The following is a 19081-nucleotide window of genomic DNA, read 5'->3' as shown; positions in this document are numbered from 1 at the left end:
CGTTTAACATCCGGAAAACGAAATATGAGTAATTAAGAAAAAAATACAATCGATACTTTCGATCGGATATCCATCGGATAACAAAAAGTAAATATGTGTACCAATGCAGGTAAACAAAAACACAAACATCTTCTCTAGAAACAGAGGGCAATAAATCATAATACAATTTAATTCTATAGGTATAGCCGCCTCGCAAATCGGCTAGAAAATTTAAAACGATTACGACAAAATTTAGTTTGGCAACATTGTGTGAAGGGAACACGGGAACACTACAGGGGAAAAAGATAAATATGGCCAAAGCGAAGGGAATAGTCGGATCATTTCCCAACTTGACATCTTCTTGTGGTGATTATGAGGATATTCAAACATATTGCCTTCACCGTCAAACATTGAAAGAAGATCTGCAGTCCCGATTTCAAGATTTAACTAGTCTAAAAGTACCAACTTAGTTTATCAATCCTTTCAGGGTAGAAGTTTTAACGGCATGTTCTTCTCTTCAAGAAAGCGTGATTGATATGAAACATTATGTTGAAATTGAAAATCTGTTTCGGTAGTGTGGGGGTAGTGTGGGTATGAAAGATTTTGGCCGAGGATAAAAGAAGTTTATCCAATCTTGTGGAATACAATCAAATTACTATTACAATTAGCATTCCCCACAACATATCTAGTGGAGAAAGGTTTTAGTTCTGTGTGTATATTGGAAAACAAACAAAGAAATAGGCCCGACATAATAGAAAGAGCAGATTTGAGGCTGCTATTAACCAACATTGAGCCTGATATAAACAAATTATGTGAGGGACACGAGACCCAAGGAAGCCATTAACAATTCTTTTAAATATAGCCATTTATCATTTTACGAAATGCAAAAATAAATAAAATTTAATGGGGGGGGGGCGATTGTAGTATTCACAACTGGTAAAACCTGTCTAAGGGGGCGATCAAGGGAAAAAGGTTGGGAACTACTGAATTAGGTCATACATAACAATTTTTAGTAATTGCTAACTTCAGCTAAATCATAAATCCTGCATATTCAGGACATACTATTGAAATAAGTTAATCTTATATTAACTTATGTTTCAGATTAGTACAGTATGAGTGTGTACCCTATTTTTATATATTCGAAAATGTTAAAAAAACTCTAAAATCTACCAAACATTGGCTTTGCCCCAGTGGACATTAATTGTGAGCAATGGTTTTAGAAGAATCAGTACCGTTGCTGTACGTGTGATTGTAGTAGGTATTCTGGTTATTTGACAAATGTTGCAGAAGATATAGTGTATTAATCACAAGTGTTCGAGTGACGTATGCCTTTGTTACTAGATTTCAGTTCGTAATCTATTATTTACTGATATACGTTTTAAAAGTTACATACATAATCAAAATAAAAATAGTTTTGAAGAGCAAATATTTTATACAAGATTCTTCTTCTTCAAGTGTCATCTCCGCGACGGAGGTCGGTAATCATCATAGCTATTCTGACTTTGGAGACGGCTGCTCTGAAAAGTTCGTTTGATGTATATCCGTACCATTCTCTCAGGTTGCGCAGCCACGATATTCTGCGTCTCCATATGCTTCTTTTTCCTTGAATCTTTCCCTACATAATGAGTTGGAGCTATCTCTCTCCACGTGTAATATGTCCGAGATATTCCAATTTTCTGGTTTTGATTGGATTTAAGACTTCCATTTCTTTATTCGTCCTTTTATTTATCTTATACAAGACTAGGTACTATTCATTCTATACAAGATTACTACCTACTATCTAAATGATAATTTTGCTTGAAGGTGGCTTCATCATCATCACTAGTTCGACAATCTCTTTTGGGTCTATGCCTGATCCAAGATTCTTCTTAATTCTGATCTGTTTCGTGCCTTTTTCACAAATTTCTTATTTTTTAAGTTATTAGATTATTTTCTATTTATTCGTTCTTCCTTTTGTTGTTTTTCCTACGTATACTGGTTCTTATTTTTGGGTTTGTATAACTGCGGACATTAAATCTATTCGCCAATACTGGTACTTGGTTGCTTATTTTGTTTGTTAAAGTTGTATCTGCTTCGTCAAATCCCATTTTGTTTCCTGCAGACAGAGAGATACACGGGTCTTCCCCATTCTACTTAGTTTCTATTTATTCGTTCGTATTATTTTCTATTTATTCGTTCTTCCTTTTATTGTTTTTCCTACTTATACTTGTTGTTCTGTTTGGGTTTGTATAACTGCGGACATTAAGTCTATTCGACAATACTGGTACTTGGTTGCTTATTTTTACTAGTTTTGATGGGAAATAAGCCACAATTAAAAAAAAATGATTTTATTAACGTTTCGACGTCCAAATCGGATACCGTTGTCAAAATACAAAAAATACACATAGTTTCAAAAGTTATGCATCACCCCTCGTATTCACGATGTTTACGCTTTTATAAATCCGTATTTTATCACATACTTAATGGGCCTTTTTTATAAAAATATACCATTTTTGGTTTTTTATTTTATTTGATTACCCATTTAATTGACCTGGTTTTGCCAAGGTGTAAACATTTGAAAAGTTTATTCTGGTGAAATTTTCGAAAACATAGTTTTTGAAATGAATCGTACTTTAATTTCTGAGTTAGATCGTATAAGAATTATTATTAATTTAGTTGAAGAAGGCCATTCACAGCGGTTCTTGGCGGAAAGAATGGGTGTTTCTCAGAGTGATGTCTCACGGATATGGAATATGTTCCTGGAGACAAACTCGATACGGAATAGAGCTCGGTCTGGTAGACCCCGAGTTACCAATGATCGACAGAATAGATATATCAGAATTTCCATCTGTAGAAATTCTTCTATGTCTGTGCCAGCCCTCCAAAGAGAATTCAGGTATGCTACAGGAATCAGAGTATCGTTGGCTACAATAAGAAGAAGAATTTTAGACTCAGATTTGAGGAGTCGTCGACCAATAAGAGTTCCTCAGCTACAATCTAGACATGTTTTGGACCGCCTCCAGTGGGCTCAAGAACACATACAGCTCCCCCAACACTTTTGGAATTTTGCGCTTTTTTCAGACGAGACCAGAATCTGTTTAAATAGTGATAACCGGCGAATTCGTCTGTGGCTAGTTGTGCAGCTCTTGTTGGCTCTCCGAAGAAACACCCCACTCTTTCCGCCACGAATGGCCTTCTTCAACTAAATCGATAATAATTATTCTTATACGATCCAACTCAGAAATTAAAGTACGATTGATTTTTAATCACGTTTTCAAAAATTTCACCAGAATAAATTTTTCAAATGTTTACACCCTGGCAAAACCAGGTCAATTAAATGGGTAATCAAATAAAATAAAAAACCAAAAATGGTATAATTTTTATAAAAAAGGCCCATTAAATATGTGATAAAGATACGGATTTATAAAAGCGTAAAAATCGTGAATACGAGGGGTGATGCATAACTTTTGAAACTATGTGTATTAATGAATTAAACAAAAATGTGCATGTGGTTGTCTTTTTAAAGACAGATCACATGTTACGATTTTTTTGTGACGGATATTCTTGAGTTGGGGTTGATTTCATGTAATCGAATGAACTATCTTTCAGTAAAGTCGTCCCAGGAACGCAACTCATAAATATTGGCAATATCATTTTAAAGTCTTCTACTTTAAAATGTATAATATATGTCTGAATTGCCGACATAAATGAGCCAGATTAAATAAATTATTAGAAAAATTTTTTACTAAGCAACAACATTTTCGTTTAATTCATTAATATTTTTTGTATTTTGACAACGGCATCCGATTTGGACGTCGAAACGTTAATAAAATCATTTTTTTAGTAAAATTGTGGCTTATTTCCCATCAAAACTAGTAATTATAAAAATGCCACAAGGAAATAGCTTTAGAACAACGTAGCTTATTTTGTTTGTTATAGTTGTGTCTGCTTCGTCAAATTCCATTTTGTTTCTAGAGAGATACACGGGTCTTCCCCATTCTACTTATTTTCTATTTATTCGTTCGTATTATTTTCTATTTATTCGTTCTTTCTTTCGTTGTTTTTCCTACTTATACTTGTTGTTCTGTTTGGGTTTGTATAACTGCGGACATGAAATCTATTCGCCAATACTGGTACTTGGTTACTTATTTTGTTTGATATAGTTGTATCTGCTTCGTCAAATCCCATTTTGTTTCCTGCAGACAGATAGATACACGGGTCTTCTCCATTCTACTTATGTATTATATTCTTTTTCTATTTAGTGTCCATTCCTTTATACACTGTACTTTACATTTTCTTTTAATGTCATATCTCAGCTTATTTACTTGCTAAGCTAGCTTGCATTCGTATTAGGTACTATCCGTTGCAAGCTAATTCTCATCTCTTTATTCATCCTATAGTACCCATCTATTTATCGCGAATTTCAATTAAAAACATCAGATTTATTTTGGATTTGATTACTGTGTTGCTTAAACCTATCATCGACCTATCAAAATACTCACAAGCAAGTGAGTTCGTCAGTCCATTGAGTCATCAGATAGACAAAAATATGTAGGATAAAAAGATTAAACTTTAATAATATAGTATTAGCTTGGTATACCGTAAATAATAAATTATCCTAAACTGAAATCTTTGTTAACACAGAAAAGCACAACTGTGGTAAGTCCCATGCCAAAGAGACTCATTAGTAATTCCATTCCAGAGGAACCACATTCAAGACCTTTTAAATACCTCTGAGGTTTCCTCGATATACGTAATATTAGTTCGAACGCCGAAAGGCCACTTTACATGAATCTGATCCTTATTCAGTTGTAGCAGAAACACCGCTAATACGAATAACGCGTTAAACATTATGAATGCAAATACAGACTTGTTCCTCAGTTCGATTAAGTCTTTTGCAATCCTTTCCTGTAAAAAATCAATAGGTATTAGATATGGTGTTGGGATGGGTCACATGGCTCCTTCTCGGTAACTGTTGGAAATTTTATATATATTTTATATATATATATATATATATATAAAATAGATGAAATAGAGAATGTGGAAAAATCCCCTTACGAACAATTCACACATCCACCATTTCGGGCTGGGAAAAATTTTTCGAATAGAATCAAAGATCCAAACACCAGTTCTTAGAAATGTGTTTCGCCCTCTTCAACCTCTCTGGGCTCGTCGGTAAAGACAAGAGGTTGAATATCTTTAGACACATTCTAATCAATAAACAACATTCGAGACCTAGACATAGAAGGTGCGTAAGTCTACGGCAAATCCGACAATAATAAATAATAATAATAATAATATATATATATATATATATATATATATATATATATATATATATAATATATATATATATATATATATATATATCATGTTTATATATCAACAAGCTAAACCATTTAGTATTTTGAAGCAAATGATGTACCAAAAAAGATGCCATGATTCCCATTGCAATTACCTCTTGTGTTGTTTCGTCGTAGGTTATGTTAGTGCGGACTCCAAAGGGCCATTTGATGTGTAGGTAGTCTTTTTTCAAAGTCAGCAAAAATACTATTAACACAAAGAGGGCATTCAGCATAAAGAAAGCAAAAACTGATTGGTCTCTCAATTCCTTCAGGTCAGCAGCTATACGGGCCTATAAGTTTTTGCAAATTGTGGTCAGTGTGATGTAGTTAATAATAAAATAAAGTGTAAATTAGTCTATTCTAATTATATTCTGATAAACGTTTGAATTTTAAAATAAAGTGAAAATATTATAGGATTGACCAAAAGAACAAATGTAGAAGAATTTACTTAGAATTTACTTACGACTCAGATATTGTGGTCATTAAAATAGTATCACGTAGTGAAATATCTCAAAGCATTAACTACAGTCGAAAATTATGTTACACGCTTTGAAAAAAAGACCAAAAGCAACAGTAGCATTTGGTAAAAATAAATAAATCAATAAAAGAACAGAGTTATCTGGAAAACAAAAAAATCAGAAGAATGTAAATTAAAAGAAAATAGAAACTAAATTGTGTGGCTACCTATAAAGAATTAATACCTGCTACCTATAACAAATAATATACCGAAGAAAATAAGAAAATACATGGAATAGTGTGTAGACTAAGTTGAAATCAATTTCAATACTACTCAATATTGATTCAATTCAATAAATAGTCCATTTACTATTGGTTTTTGCTACAAATTTTAAAGAACCGCTTGGATTGACATAAAATTTGGCATAGACATCTACCATGTCAAAGAAAAAAAGTGATATTATGCCGATGTGTGTTTTTGCCCTGGGGGTGAGTTTCACTCCTTCTCGCGGGTGAAAAAATATACGTTCAAAGTAAGTCCGGAAATGGATAAACTGACTAATTCTAAGCAACTTTTCTTCTATAGAGTTTTTTCACTAAGTCAATACTCTTCGAGTTATTTCCGAGTAAATATGTTCATTTTTCAACAAAAAACCTCGTTTTTAGACGGATGTTCGCAAATAACTCGAAAAATAAGTAGTTTATCAAAAAAATATTCATAGCAAAAATATTCATATAGCTGAAAAAACTGAAAAAAATTGTGTATGTATGAAGTCCGTAGACCAGTAGAAGCAGAGTTGTAGCTCATGAAAAGTAGTTTCTTATCCTTCAAATTCCAAATCGAATATTTCAACGGGAAATAACCAAAAAATAAAGCACTTTTCGGGGAAAACTCATCATAACCTTTTTAAAGTGTTTGAAAAAGCTTTATTTTTGTTTTTTTTAAGTTGTTAGCATCAAAAGTAAGCAAGCAAAACAATTGTGAAAATGACTCTCTAATTAGCAGTCCAAATGAAATTAATCGTTACAGCTTCACACGTTACTTTATTTACGTATTGTTTTATAAGTTTTGAAAGTGCTGTAGTTGAAAGGGGTTGAACGAGTTATCAATTACAAATAAACAAAAAATCCAAAATATTCAGAAAAGCAAAACCACATCTTTTTACCCTTTGAGATTTTTGGTATAATTAATAATTCTTAAGCTATTTTGAAAAAAGCATTTTTTTCAAATTTTCAAATTTTTTTTTCAAAAATAAGCACTTTTAACCGATGAAACTTAATATCATATAAGTTAAGTAATATATTTATAATTAAAGTAAATTGTAAAGCGGTAACGGTTATTCTCATTTGGTGTGTAAATTAGAGGCTGATTTTCACGATTTTTTTTTTATAAAAAAAGGGACTAACTTTATTTTGAGCGCAACTTGCTTACTTTTGATGCTAAAAACTTTTTTAAAAAACAAAAATAAAGCTTTTTTTAACATTTCAAAAAAGTTGTGATGAGTTTTCCCCGAAAGATTCATTTTTTGGTAATTTCACATTGAAATATTCGATTTGGAATTTGACGAATAATAACCTATCTACACTTCATTACCTACAACTCCGCTTTTATTGGGTCTACAGACTTTACACATACATAATATTTTTCACTATTTTATAAGCTATATTTTTGTTAGCGATATTTTTCTCGATAAAATACTTAATATTTGAGTTATTTACGAAAAACCGTCTAAAAACGTGTTTTTTTTTGTTGAAAAATGAACATATTCACTCGCAAATAGCTCGATAAGTATTGGCTTAGTGAAAAAACTTTATAGAAGAAAAGTTGCTTAGAATTAGTCAGTTTATCAATTTCCGGATTTCCGGATTTTTGAACGTATATTTTTTTTATTCCGAGAAGGGGTGATACCCCCAGGGCTAAAATTTGTAGGTTTTGCATTATTTTACCTTGAGTTAATGCATTAACTCACGGTATTTCATTTTCAATACTACTAAGCTTTGTTTTTAAACTAAGAGAAGTTAACTAAAAAGACAGATTCACAACCAAGAAAGTCACTAGAAATATCACCAAATACATTTTTTTTCGTTGATCATATCAGCCTTTGACAGTAATCCATAAATATTATACTAACACGTCGCTAAAGAGTTCTAAAAACAAATGTTTTTTATATAAAAAATACCAAAAATCTAAAAATTAAAGGAATAACGCAGAAAATACAAAAAATCGCTGATATAACTTGATTAACGTAAGAAATGTCAATAGTATCAAAATTTTATAAATGCCATTAGTGTCAAAATTTGATAACAGTGGAGTAAACTTGCCTGGGGTTGGACCAATTACAAACAAGCTTTACGGCGCGGGAAATTTAAATTACTCCTCTTGGTTTAAAAACAGACTACATTATACTTAAATTTTAGTAAAAATATTCGTCTTATACCTTCTCCTCCTTGTTTTCATCAAGAGGATACAGATACTTCTCCAACAAGTCTTTCCAGAACTGCAACTCGTTACTGCTCAGATATTCTACTTCTCCTTTCAGTACGTCCGGGTCTTCTATCCAATAAGGGTTCAGTAAGTCGTCTCTTTTATTTTTAGGTGTAAGGGATGCGGTGTCATCATCTGACTCATCCGTGGACTCTTCTTCCTCTTCATTAACTGGTTTCAAGTGGTCTCCATGACGAGATGAAGATGACATACTCCTTCTTCTTGCATGGTGACCCGAGGGATCGACAACCCTAAAAAATTAAACATTTGTAATATGAAATATGAATTATTCAATGCCTCATCTTCCTTTGATCTTTCCTTCAACGATAAACTCTAGAAGACCATACTTATCATTTATAAAAATATGGCTAAAATAATTTACTTTTCATTGCTTAACTGTTGTCAATAGTTTCCTATCTTTATTCATTATTTTCAGCACTCGATCATTTGGTAGTCTCTCGATCCATGGTGTTTTCAATAACCGTCGATACAACCACATCTTAAAAGAATCCAGAGGTGACATGGATCTTGCCTTTAACGTCCAACCCTCAACTCCGTACAACAGTGTAGACAGTCCAATTTGTTTGAGCAGATTTATAAGTTTGTCGTGCTTCATCTTCTCGAATGCCTTCTCATAATCTAAAACACAAGAAGACATTCCTCTGCTGATCGAGACTTTTTTTGGATCAATATTTGCATTGCCAATAAAGCATATCTGGTGCCCGTACTATTTCTGAAATCAAATTGGCTTTTACTTACGTTTTCATTTATCTTTTTCCAGTCTAGAAGTCTAGAGTGCAGGATTTGAAGAAATTCTTTTAGTGAATGACACATACGACATAACTTCCATCTGGACCAGCCGTTTTTCCATTTTTAGTTTCCTCCAAAATTAATTCTTTTGAAAGTATGTCAGGTCCCTCCAAACTCACTATCTGATTGTTCTATTGGTTCTTGATCATCAGCAAAACATTCGGATATGTAGGTTTTCCATATTTCTGCCTCTTCTTGTTTTTTTTTATTATCGATCTGTTGTTTTCGTCGATAAGTTTTACGGGGGTTTTGTATTTATACGTATGTGTTATCTCTCTAATCTTCTTATGTAGAGTATGTGTTATCACCTCTTTGACCATTTTTCTTTGGCTTCTTTGATTTGTTCTTTAACGATTTTGTTAATTTTATTATATTCATCTTTGTTATCTTTTTGTAGTCTTCTCTCTTCTATCAGCTGTAGGATTTCATTGGTTATCCAATCTTTTCCTTTTTTGTTTTCCTGCTTTTCTCAGGATTTCTAATGTAGTTTCTGTTACTGTGTCGCTGACATTTGCCCATATATCATTTATATCTACAGTCTCTAAGGCTACATGATACATGATTTTTGGTGGCGAATTTAGATTTCTCGTCCCAAAAAAACCCGCTTACTAACTTTCGTGTTATTATCCCATGCCCGTAAGGCAGGCCGCACATTAAAGAAACATGAAACGTAAATCACGTTTCATGGAAATAAAACACTGCTAAACAAATAGACGTCCGGCCATTTATGAAACTTTCCGAAAATAAAAATGTGTTATGAGCATGAATCACACTCGTTTCATTAGTAGGCGGACTTCAAGATTTGTTTAGCCGCGTTTAATTTTCATGAAACGTGTTTTACGTTTCATGTTTCTTGTTTTTCGTTTCATGTTTCGTTGGTGTGCGGCTTGCCTATGCGTTCTTTTAATCGTTGTATGTTTTGGTTAAGTTGTTGTTGTCTTTCAGGGCGTCAAGGTCTCGGTCTCAAAATTGAGCGGTTCTAGGTCCAAAAAAGGCCCCAGAGTTAGCGCCAAAGCGGTGATGTAGTTTCTGTTGCTGTGTCGCTGACATTTGCCCATATATCATTTATACCTACAGTCTCTAAGGCTACATGATACATGATTTTTGGTGGCGAATTTAGATTTCTCGTCCCAAAAAAACCCGCTTACTAACTTTCGTGTTATTATCCCATGCCCGTAAGGCAGGCCGCACATCAAAGAAACATGAAACGTAAATCACGTTTCATGGAAATAAAACACTGCTAAACAAATAGACGTCCGGCCATTTATGAAACTTTCCGAAAATAAAAATGTGTTATGAGCATGAATCACACTCGTTTCATTAGTAGGCGGACTTCAAGATTTGTTTAGCCGCGTTTAATTTTCATGAAACGTGTTTTACGTTTCATGCTTCATGTTTTTCGTTTCATGTTTCGTTGGTGTGCGGCTTGCCTATGCGTTCTTTTAATCGTTGTATGTTTTGGTTAAGTTGTTGTTGTCTTTCAGGGCGTCAAGGTCTCGGTCTCAAAATTGAGCGGTTCTAGGTCCAAAAAAGGCCTCAGAGTTAGCGGCAAAGCGGTAGATCTCCACAGCGATGGTCAGACATCTTAAAAAAGCTTCTCAAGAAACATTAAACTGAGCCGGCACATATAAAAGTTGACCGAAGACCAATGGAGAAATATTAATCAAACTGTCCGAGCTGCTGAAGCTCAATGATGAACCAAAACAGATCTGTCAAGAAGGTAGTGACTATGATTTGTTTCTGTTGCAGTGTCCCTGAAATTTGCCCATATATCATTTATATTTACAGTCTCTATGCGTTCTTTTAATCGTTGTATGTTTTGGTTAAGTTTTTGTTGTCTTTCAGGGCGTCAAGGTCTCGGTCTCAAAATTAAGCGGTTCTAGGTCTAAAAAAGGCCCCAGAGTTAGCGACAAAGCGGTAGATCTCCACAGCGATGGTCAGACATCTTAAAAAAGCTTCTCAAGAAACATTAAACTGAGCCGGCACATATAAAGGTTGACCGAGACCAATGGAGAAATATTAATCAACCTGTCCGAGCTGCTGAAGCTCAATGATGAACCAAAACAGATCTGTTAAGAAGGTAATAACTATGATGAAAATGAATATGAAATAAAATACTATTGAATATTTTCGGCATATGAAACTACATATTTTAGCCTAACAAAGATTGAACAAAAATTGTTACTTACTTTTCAATATGGTCAAGTCTCTTTCCTAAGGAATCCAATGAGTCGGCAATATGTATGAGTTGAGCTTTTTCATCTCCTGCTTTCTGATGTGTACATAAAAGACATCTGAAAAGTCCGGCAAAAGATATTTCGATACTACCTTCATCGTCATCGTTGGTACCTCCGTTTTGTAAGAATCCTAATAAAGACTTTTGTTTGGCATGCTTCTTAGCTTCTTCTGCAGCTTTTCTTTCTTCTTCCAATTCCTATAGCATTAATATTAGATATTTTCAATTTTTTTTTAACTAGAAAATGACAGTGCGATTCTCTACAAAACTTACCTTCTTTGTCTTTTTCACCGGTACTTCACGTGTGCCCCAGGAAACATTGTTCAGATTTATAATGGAATAAAGAATTAGCAGCAAGTACATAGATGGAATGGACAGCAGATATATGATTCCTGGAACTATACACCAAAATTCCTGAGGATGAAGGAATGCAGCTATCATAAACGATCCCGTCATCGCAATCAAGAAAATGGCAGATGGGGAGCCTATACCATCCTCCCTCAATTGCAGAGCAGTACCTACTATCACAGCCATCATGATTAGAGCGTATCCGGTTGAGAGTATTTGGGCAACTATCAGCTAAAAAGAAGGTGGGATTAAGATATTTACATACCAATAATTTATATATTAAAAAACAATTTATATATTAAAATAACTTTAAGGGTACTTTTACTTTCTAAATTTTCAAAAAAGTCAATTTTTTACGTAAAAACATTCTGACCTGACCATACTTGAGCTAAAACTCTTTTGTATACAACCCTGCGCGCGAGGCCTCACCTGTGCACCTTCAACTTCACAGTTGCTTTCTAAAACTTATAAAGCGAGCACATATTATCATTACGCTGTAACTGTCAGTACCGATTTCTACACATTTTTTCGGGTCAAGTGCTGTTCTTTCAACTTTCTTTTAAGTTAATACTATTTTTCCCAAGGCTTTTAACATCAGGCGTTGTTTTAACCCTCTCTCTTGATTTTCACTAATTATTTTTAGGTTCTCATAAGCATCAATGAATTTGACAAAGTCTTCACGAATGTTGTTATTGTGTATGTATCTCAAATTTAGAAATAGCTGTTCCACGTGGGATACGTCGGCCGTTTCGTCAAATATAACAGAGTAATAATAATTTGCACTTTGAACCTGATTCACTATTTGACTGGTACTACTAAGGTACTATGCTCGGGAAGTTGCTGTAGATAGGTGTTGTTGAAGAGTCTCATCTCCTGATGCGATTTTAAACCTTAACAATTCCTTGAAATTCCCCTCATTTCTAGGTCCAGCATCTTCGTCCGGAAACAGAAGGCCATCATTACGATGGCCTTTCAGATGAATATTTTGTCGACCTAAGAACACTATAAACTCTACTAGTCGTTATCTTCCTCTATTTTCTTGTATCTGTTTAGACCTCTGAGAGTTAATGACTGACATCTGGATAATGAATGACTTTTGAGGGTTGCGCAATATGTGTTCCGACCATGGTTCCCCTCTGGTTGCGGGCATGGTTCCTCTCTGGATCCACCCTTGTCAGGAAAGCAGACAAGTGTCTCCCAAAATAATTTTTTGGAAGACGCCATTTGCAGTTGTGAAAAACAACTAAAAGTGCCAATTTTTTTTTGTATGCCTCGAAACTTCCTTAACAATGTATAAAAAAATTATAACCATAAATGTAATGGGTAGGTTTTTCTTAAAAATATTTAAAAATTGTCATTTTTACAATTTAGAAAGTGAGTCTCCCTAAAATATATTTAAGTGTTCTTAGTGATACTATTTTTTAATATTTTATACGTACCTGTATATTAGATTTGCATGTGAAACAGATGAACATGAAGAATAATATGGGCCAAATGTTGTAATAAAAGCTAGTCCAATTGTCAATCTGGAAAGCAGCCACGAAGGCACCCACCAACATAAGAAATATAGTTCCAGGACCTAATATGGTACCACCCATAAGAAGAATCTGATATCCAATGTAGGGCATAGATATGTTGTCGTTCACTTCAATAGTCTTCTTCGAATCCATAAGTAAATCCATGATATTCGCGATAGTAGAGGGAACCCATCGACGTCGTTGGTTGAAAAATTCGTTGAAGCCTTCAGGAGCATGGGTGTAAGCGTCGGAGGCAGCTGAATATTCTACTCTGTAGCCTCTTTGGAGGAGGAGAGTACATAGCCATCGATCTTCTCCTTGATCGTATTGTACGTAGTGTCTAGCTTCAGCAGAGCTACAAATAAAACATCAATTAGTGGACATGTATAAATAATAAAACAAAATAATGGAGATCAAGCATCCTGATATCCCTCTTCAAAGAGGGAGAAAAATCTAACCCGGTGAATTACAGAGGAATTAATTAATTAAACACAACATTAAAATTAACGACCAAAGTGATAACAAACAAACTGAATAAAATTATAACATTAGCAGAAGAACAACAAAGTTTTAGGTCGGGAAAATCATGCACCGACGCTATATTTATAATCAGGCATATAATACAAAGAACCGGCATATTTGTGTTTCGTGGACCTTAGAAGGTATTTGGCAGGGTCAAATTAGAGAACGCTATACATTTATTGTACGCAAGAGAGGTACCTCTAGGAATAATTAAAACGATCGAAACAACACAATAAAAGTAAAAGTAGAAGAAGATCTAACTGACCCAATTAGTTGCCAATGGCACATAAGCCGAATGACAACAAATAGAGTAGTAAGGACCACGGTTATTAGACTTTATTACGGTTGTCTTGTCCGACGGTGGTGGGGAGACTTATATTTTTGACTTTACGTCACAAGAGTTTATATTCCCATATTTTTAAATGATTTTCGATCATTGAATGTGTGTTATTGTGTATATCTGTGTATTATTTGTGTTATTATGAAATAATTAGACAAATAGTACACATTTTATCTTATACCGGGTGGTGAATCGTAAAAAGGGCCATAGGAAACTCAATGTAAAATTCTGAATTGTTGAATTCCTGCTTCACTAATTATTTTACATCAAAAGTCATGAGAGAATACTGGTAGAGAATTAAAATCTTTATTAAAACCAAAAGTTAAAATTGTTCTACGATTTAAATGCATTCCAAAATTTTGAAAAATATGATACATTTGCCACAATAGGCTTGCGTGTAAAAGTAAGGCCACACGTTACTATTTAACTGACAGTGCTCACACCATTGACTGAATAAAAAAATCTTTAAAAAAAATGAATAACCATTTTCAATTTCGTTGCAAAACGAAAATACAGCCGAACCATATTCCAGTCCAATCAGAGAGTGCCGCAAGCACCTCTACCGGTTTCGAAACTTATTAGTCTCTCATCAGGAGGCACATATGCTGCTCTCCCTGATCCAACCAAAACAAACCCCAGCGTGCAGTCCCGAATTGCAACGAACGAAATGGCATAGATGCCCTAGCGGCAACTGCTAGCAAAAGACTAAGTTTTCACTCTAATGGCATATAACATATCCCACCAGAATGAAAACAATGGGAACCTTCTCTGGTTACACCTCCGAGGCTTCTACAATTTGCAAGCCATACGGATGCTGAGACTAAGGAAGATGAGGGAATTCTACAATTTACAATTCACATCACATCTGCTCAGCGCGGTAAAATTCCAACGAGACTGGTTCCCTTCATACTCCACACAGAGTAAATGTAAATAAAAAAATGAATAACCATTTTCAATTTCGTTGCAAAACGAAAATACAGCCGAACCATATTCCAGTCCAATCAGAGAGTGCCGCAAGCACCTCTACCGGTTTCGAAACTTATTAGTCTCTCATCAGGAGGCACATATGCTGCTCTCCCTGATCCAACCAAAACAAACCCCAGCGTGCAGTCCCGAATTGCAACGAACGAAATGGCATAGATGCCCTAGCGGCAACTGCTAGCAAAAGACTAAGTTTTCACTCTAATGGCATATAACATATCCCACCAGAATGAAAACAATGGGAACCTTCTCTGGTTACACCTCCGAGGCTTCTACAATTTGCAAGCCATACGGATGCTGAGACTAAGGAAGATGAGGGAATTCTACAATTTACAATTCACATCACATCTGCTCAGCGCGGTAAAATTCCAACGAGACTGGTTCCCTTCATACTCCACACAGAGTAAATGTAAATAAAAAAATGAATAACCATTTTCAATTTCGTTGCAAAACGAAAATACAGCCGAACCATATTCCAGTCCAATCAGAGAGTGCCGCAAGCACCTCTACCGGTTTCGAAACTTATTAGTCTCTCATCAGGAGGCACATATGCTGCTCTCCCTGATCCAACCAAAACAAACCCCAGCGTGCAGTCCCGAATTGCAACGAACGAAATGGCATAGATGCCCTAGCGGCAACTGCTAGCAAAAGACTAAGTTTTCACTCTAATGGCATATAACATATCCCACCAGAATGAAAACAATGGGATGGTTTCCCTCATCTTCCTTAGTCTCAGCATCCGTATGGCTTGCAAATTGTAGAAGCCTCGGAGGTGTAACCAGAGAAGGTTCCCATTGTTTTCATTCTGGTGGGATATGTTATATGCCATTAGAGTGAAAACTTAGTCTTTTGCTAGCAGTTGCCGCTAGGGCATCTATGCCATTTCGTTCGTTGCAATTCGGGACTGCACGCTGGGGTTTGTTTTGGTTGGATCAGGGAGAGCAGCATATGTGCCTCCTGATGAGAGACTAATAAGTTTCGAAACCGGTAGAGGTGCTTGCGGCACTCTCTGATTGGACTGGAATATGGTTCGGCTGTATTTTCGTTTTGCAACGAAATTGAAAATGGTTATTCATTTTTTTATTTACATTTACTCTGTGTGGAGTATGAAGGGAACCAGTCTCGTTGGAATTTTACCGCGCTGAGCAGATGTGATGTGAATTGTAAATTGTAGAATTCCCTCATCTTCCTTAGTCTCAGCATCCGTATGGCTTGCAAATTGTAGAAGCCTCGGAGGTGTAACCAGAGAAGGTTCCCATTGTTTTCATTCTGGTGGGATATGTTATATGCCATTAGAGTGAAAACTTAGTCTTTTGCTAGCAGTTGCCGCTAGGGCATCTATGCCATTTCGTTCGTTGCAATTCGGGACTGCACGCTGGGGTATGTTTTGGTTGGATCAGGGAGAGCAGCATATGTGCCTCCTGATGAGAGACTAATAAGTTTCGAAACCGGTAGAGGTGCTTGCGGCACTCTCTGATTGGACTGGAATATGGTTCGGCTGTATTTTCGTTTTGCAACGAAATTGAAAATGGTTATTCATTTTTTTATTTACATTTACTCTGTGTGGAGTATGAAGGGAACCAGTCTCGTTGGAATTTTACCGCGCTGAGCAGATGTGATGTGAATTGTAAATTGTAGAATTCCCTCATCTTCCTTAGTCTCAGCATCCGTATGGCTTGCAAATTGTAGAAGCCTCGGAGGTGTAACCAGAGAAGGTTCCCATTGTTTTCATTCTGGTGGGATATGTTATATGCCATTAGAGTGAAAACTTAGTCTTAAAAAAATCTTTATTATTAATCCTTTCTCCGCAACTGAGGGTATCTTATCAACTGTATTGTTTTTAAACAATACATGATGAAATAAAAATATTGACAGTTCAAAAATGTGAACATTATTGCATTGTGTGTGGCCTAAGTTTGGGCTGAAAACTAAAATGTATTACATTTTTACAAAATTTTGGAATATGTTTAATTACGTAAGTAGACCAATTTTAACAGTTATTTCCAATACAGATTTCAATCCTCTACAAATAATTTCTAATGTCTTTTGATGTACAATAATTATTAGGGAAGCTGGAATTCAAGAGTTCAGAATTTTACATTGAGTTAATGCAAAATTTTGACGTATGTCAAAATTCTCAATGTGTTTTAATTGTATTCATTTTTTTCGAATCCTGAGAAAACTAATAAATATTTTTGAAAAATTTAAACTCAGAATGAAAGACTACATTATTACCGAGGGCTGAAAGTCCCTGAAAACTTCTATAATGTTTATTTTAATAAGTTACAGGGCTCAAAATAAAAGAGAAGTGTGATATTTAATTTCAAATATTTCATTCAATAGAATCTGCTTGTTTATTCTAAAGGGGCTTTCCGCCCTCGGTAATAATGTAATCTTGCATCCTGCGTTTAAATTTTTCTAAAATACTTGGTTTTCTCAGGATTCGAAAAAAATCATATTGCGATTCAAATGACAGTAAACTCTCGTGACGTAATCTCACCCTTAATGTTCATTGGTTAGTCGATTTAGGCAACCGTAGTAATCTCTAAGAACCGTGAGTAAGGACGGCGAGAGACGATTCCCCAATAGGAATAGACGATCAGTGGGAAAACCACAAAAACGATGGAATGACAACTTACCGGAGGCACATTGAAAAACAGACAGTCATGTCTACACAAAAAGAAGAAGAAAGAGAAGAAGAATAAAATTAAAGGCGTAAAAAATATCGAAATGTCAAAATAGCAGATTACGTAAGCATGCCACAAGACAATAATTCCAGAATCCTAATGTTTATAATACTGTTTTTTATTATTTTATTATCTTATTATTTTGAGAGTATCTGATCATTCTTTTTCAATACCATTAGGAAAATATTATTACTTAGAACTTATTCTAATAAACATTTTATTGAGAGAATTAATTATAGCTGGAACTTACCAGGTGGTATATTTCTTCATAACGTTGTCATCCATAAGAGCTTTTCCTCTGAAGAGGGAGAAACATCCAGGACTACACAATACACAGCCGATAACGTGTTCAGTGGCTTTTTGCAGCCAATGACCAATGGCATATTCGAAGAGCTGGTACCATACCATCGGACCGGATCCTACAGGATGAATACGACCACATGCTGCACCTGAAAAGGATAACAGATAATCAGTTTCAGTTACATTATTAGATCTAAAGTAAAGTCTGAGGTCCAGTTACTTCCTGAGGTCCGATTGGAGAATACGTCTCCGGACCAGTACCGTACGTGGAAGTTTACGTTGCCATAAAGTGAATACTATAATATGCCTCTCTCTTACCTAGATTCCTATTCTTCTTCATTAAATCGATTAAAAGTAACACAGCCGAAGGTTGGAAGTCAATATCTCCATCTAAAGTCAATAAATACGTATTTTCAGCTATCGTTGCTTTTCTATCTACGGAAATTGGCAATTCCATGAGTCTGTGGCCAAGGAGGTAGTACATGTACATAACCTGAAATAAATTTGGAGTCATTATAATAATTTGGAGATTAGATAACGGTACACAGAGGCACCTGGACATCCCCTGGAGGAGATGTTATCAACTAAATAGGTAACGTCTTCACGTCTTGATATAAAAGCGATGAGCATGAAGTATATTGGACATAAAAAGTAGATGAGGAACATGCATAAGACCACCTATTAGTTCAGGTACACTTCAGATCCCAGGTAACCAAGAGACGTCATATAACGTCGAGGAAACGTCAGTTTTTGGTTGAATATACACACGTGGTTGAACATTACGTCATATAGACGTCTTTTGTAAGTGATTTTAAATACGTAAGATTAATGACGTTAAAAATCGATTAAAAAAACGTTTTCATTTCAAACAGCCTAACGTCATGAAATTGGGAGGAGCTTAAAGCTCTTGTATTGACTCCAAACAATAATTCGTTTATAAATGGTCAAAAGAAATTTGTCATTAATTGTTTACGTGGTTTGTTTCTTGTGTGATAAAATAAAACTTTTCATTTCGATTTGAAGAAATGTGTTAATTAAGAGATTTTTATTCGTTTTTGCCCAGTGAGTTAGTTTAATGCAGTAATTCTTCGTGACA

General features: G+C 34.9%; 1 protein-coding gene across 1 annotated transcript in view; it reads right to left on the bottom strand.

Annotated features, from left to right (window-relative positions):
* The window catches only part of LOC114327176 (chitin synthase chs-2), a 366281-nt gene that overhangs the window by 20012 nt on the left and 327188 nt on the right, over positions 1 to 19081 (bottom strand). Inside the window, exons 10-16 of the mRNA XM_028275710.2 lie at positions 18304 to 18478; positions 17936 to 18134; positions 13078 to 13510; positions 11564 to 11869; positions 11244 to 11488; positions 8198 to 8495; positions 5417 to 5593 (exon numbers count right to left, since the gene is read on the bottom strand). Coding sequence (XP_028131511.1) covers positions 5417 to 5593; positions 8198 to 8495; positions 11244 to 11488; positions 11564 to 11869; positions 13078 to 13510; positions 17936 to 18134; positions 18304 to 18478 — 1833 coding nt within the window. The remainder of the gene's footprint in view (positions 1 to 5416; positions 5594 to 8197; positions 8496 to 11243; positions 11489 to 11563; positions 11870 to 13077; positions 13511 to 17935; positions 18135 to 18303; positions 18479 to 19081) is intronic.

This window comes from Diabrotica virgifera, chromosome 5 (assembly GCF_917563875.1).
Source record: "Diabrotica virgifera virgifera chromosome 5, PGI_DIABVI_V3a".
NCBI lineage: Eukaryota > Metazoa > Arthropoda > Insecta > Coleoptera > Chrysomelidae > Diabrotica > Diabrotica virgifera.
This window is presented reverse-complemented; position numbering and strand designations above follow the sequence as displayed.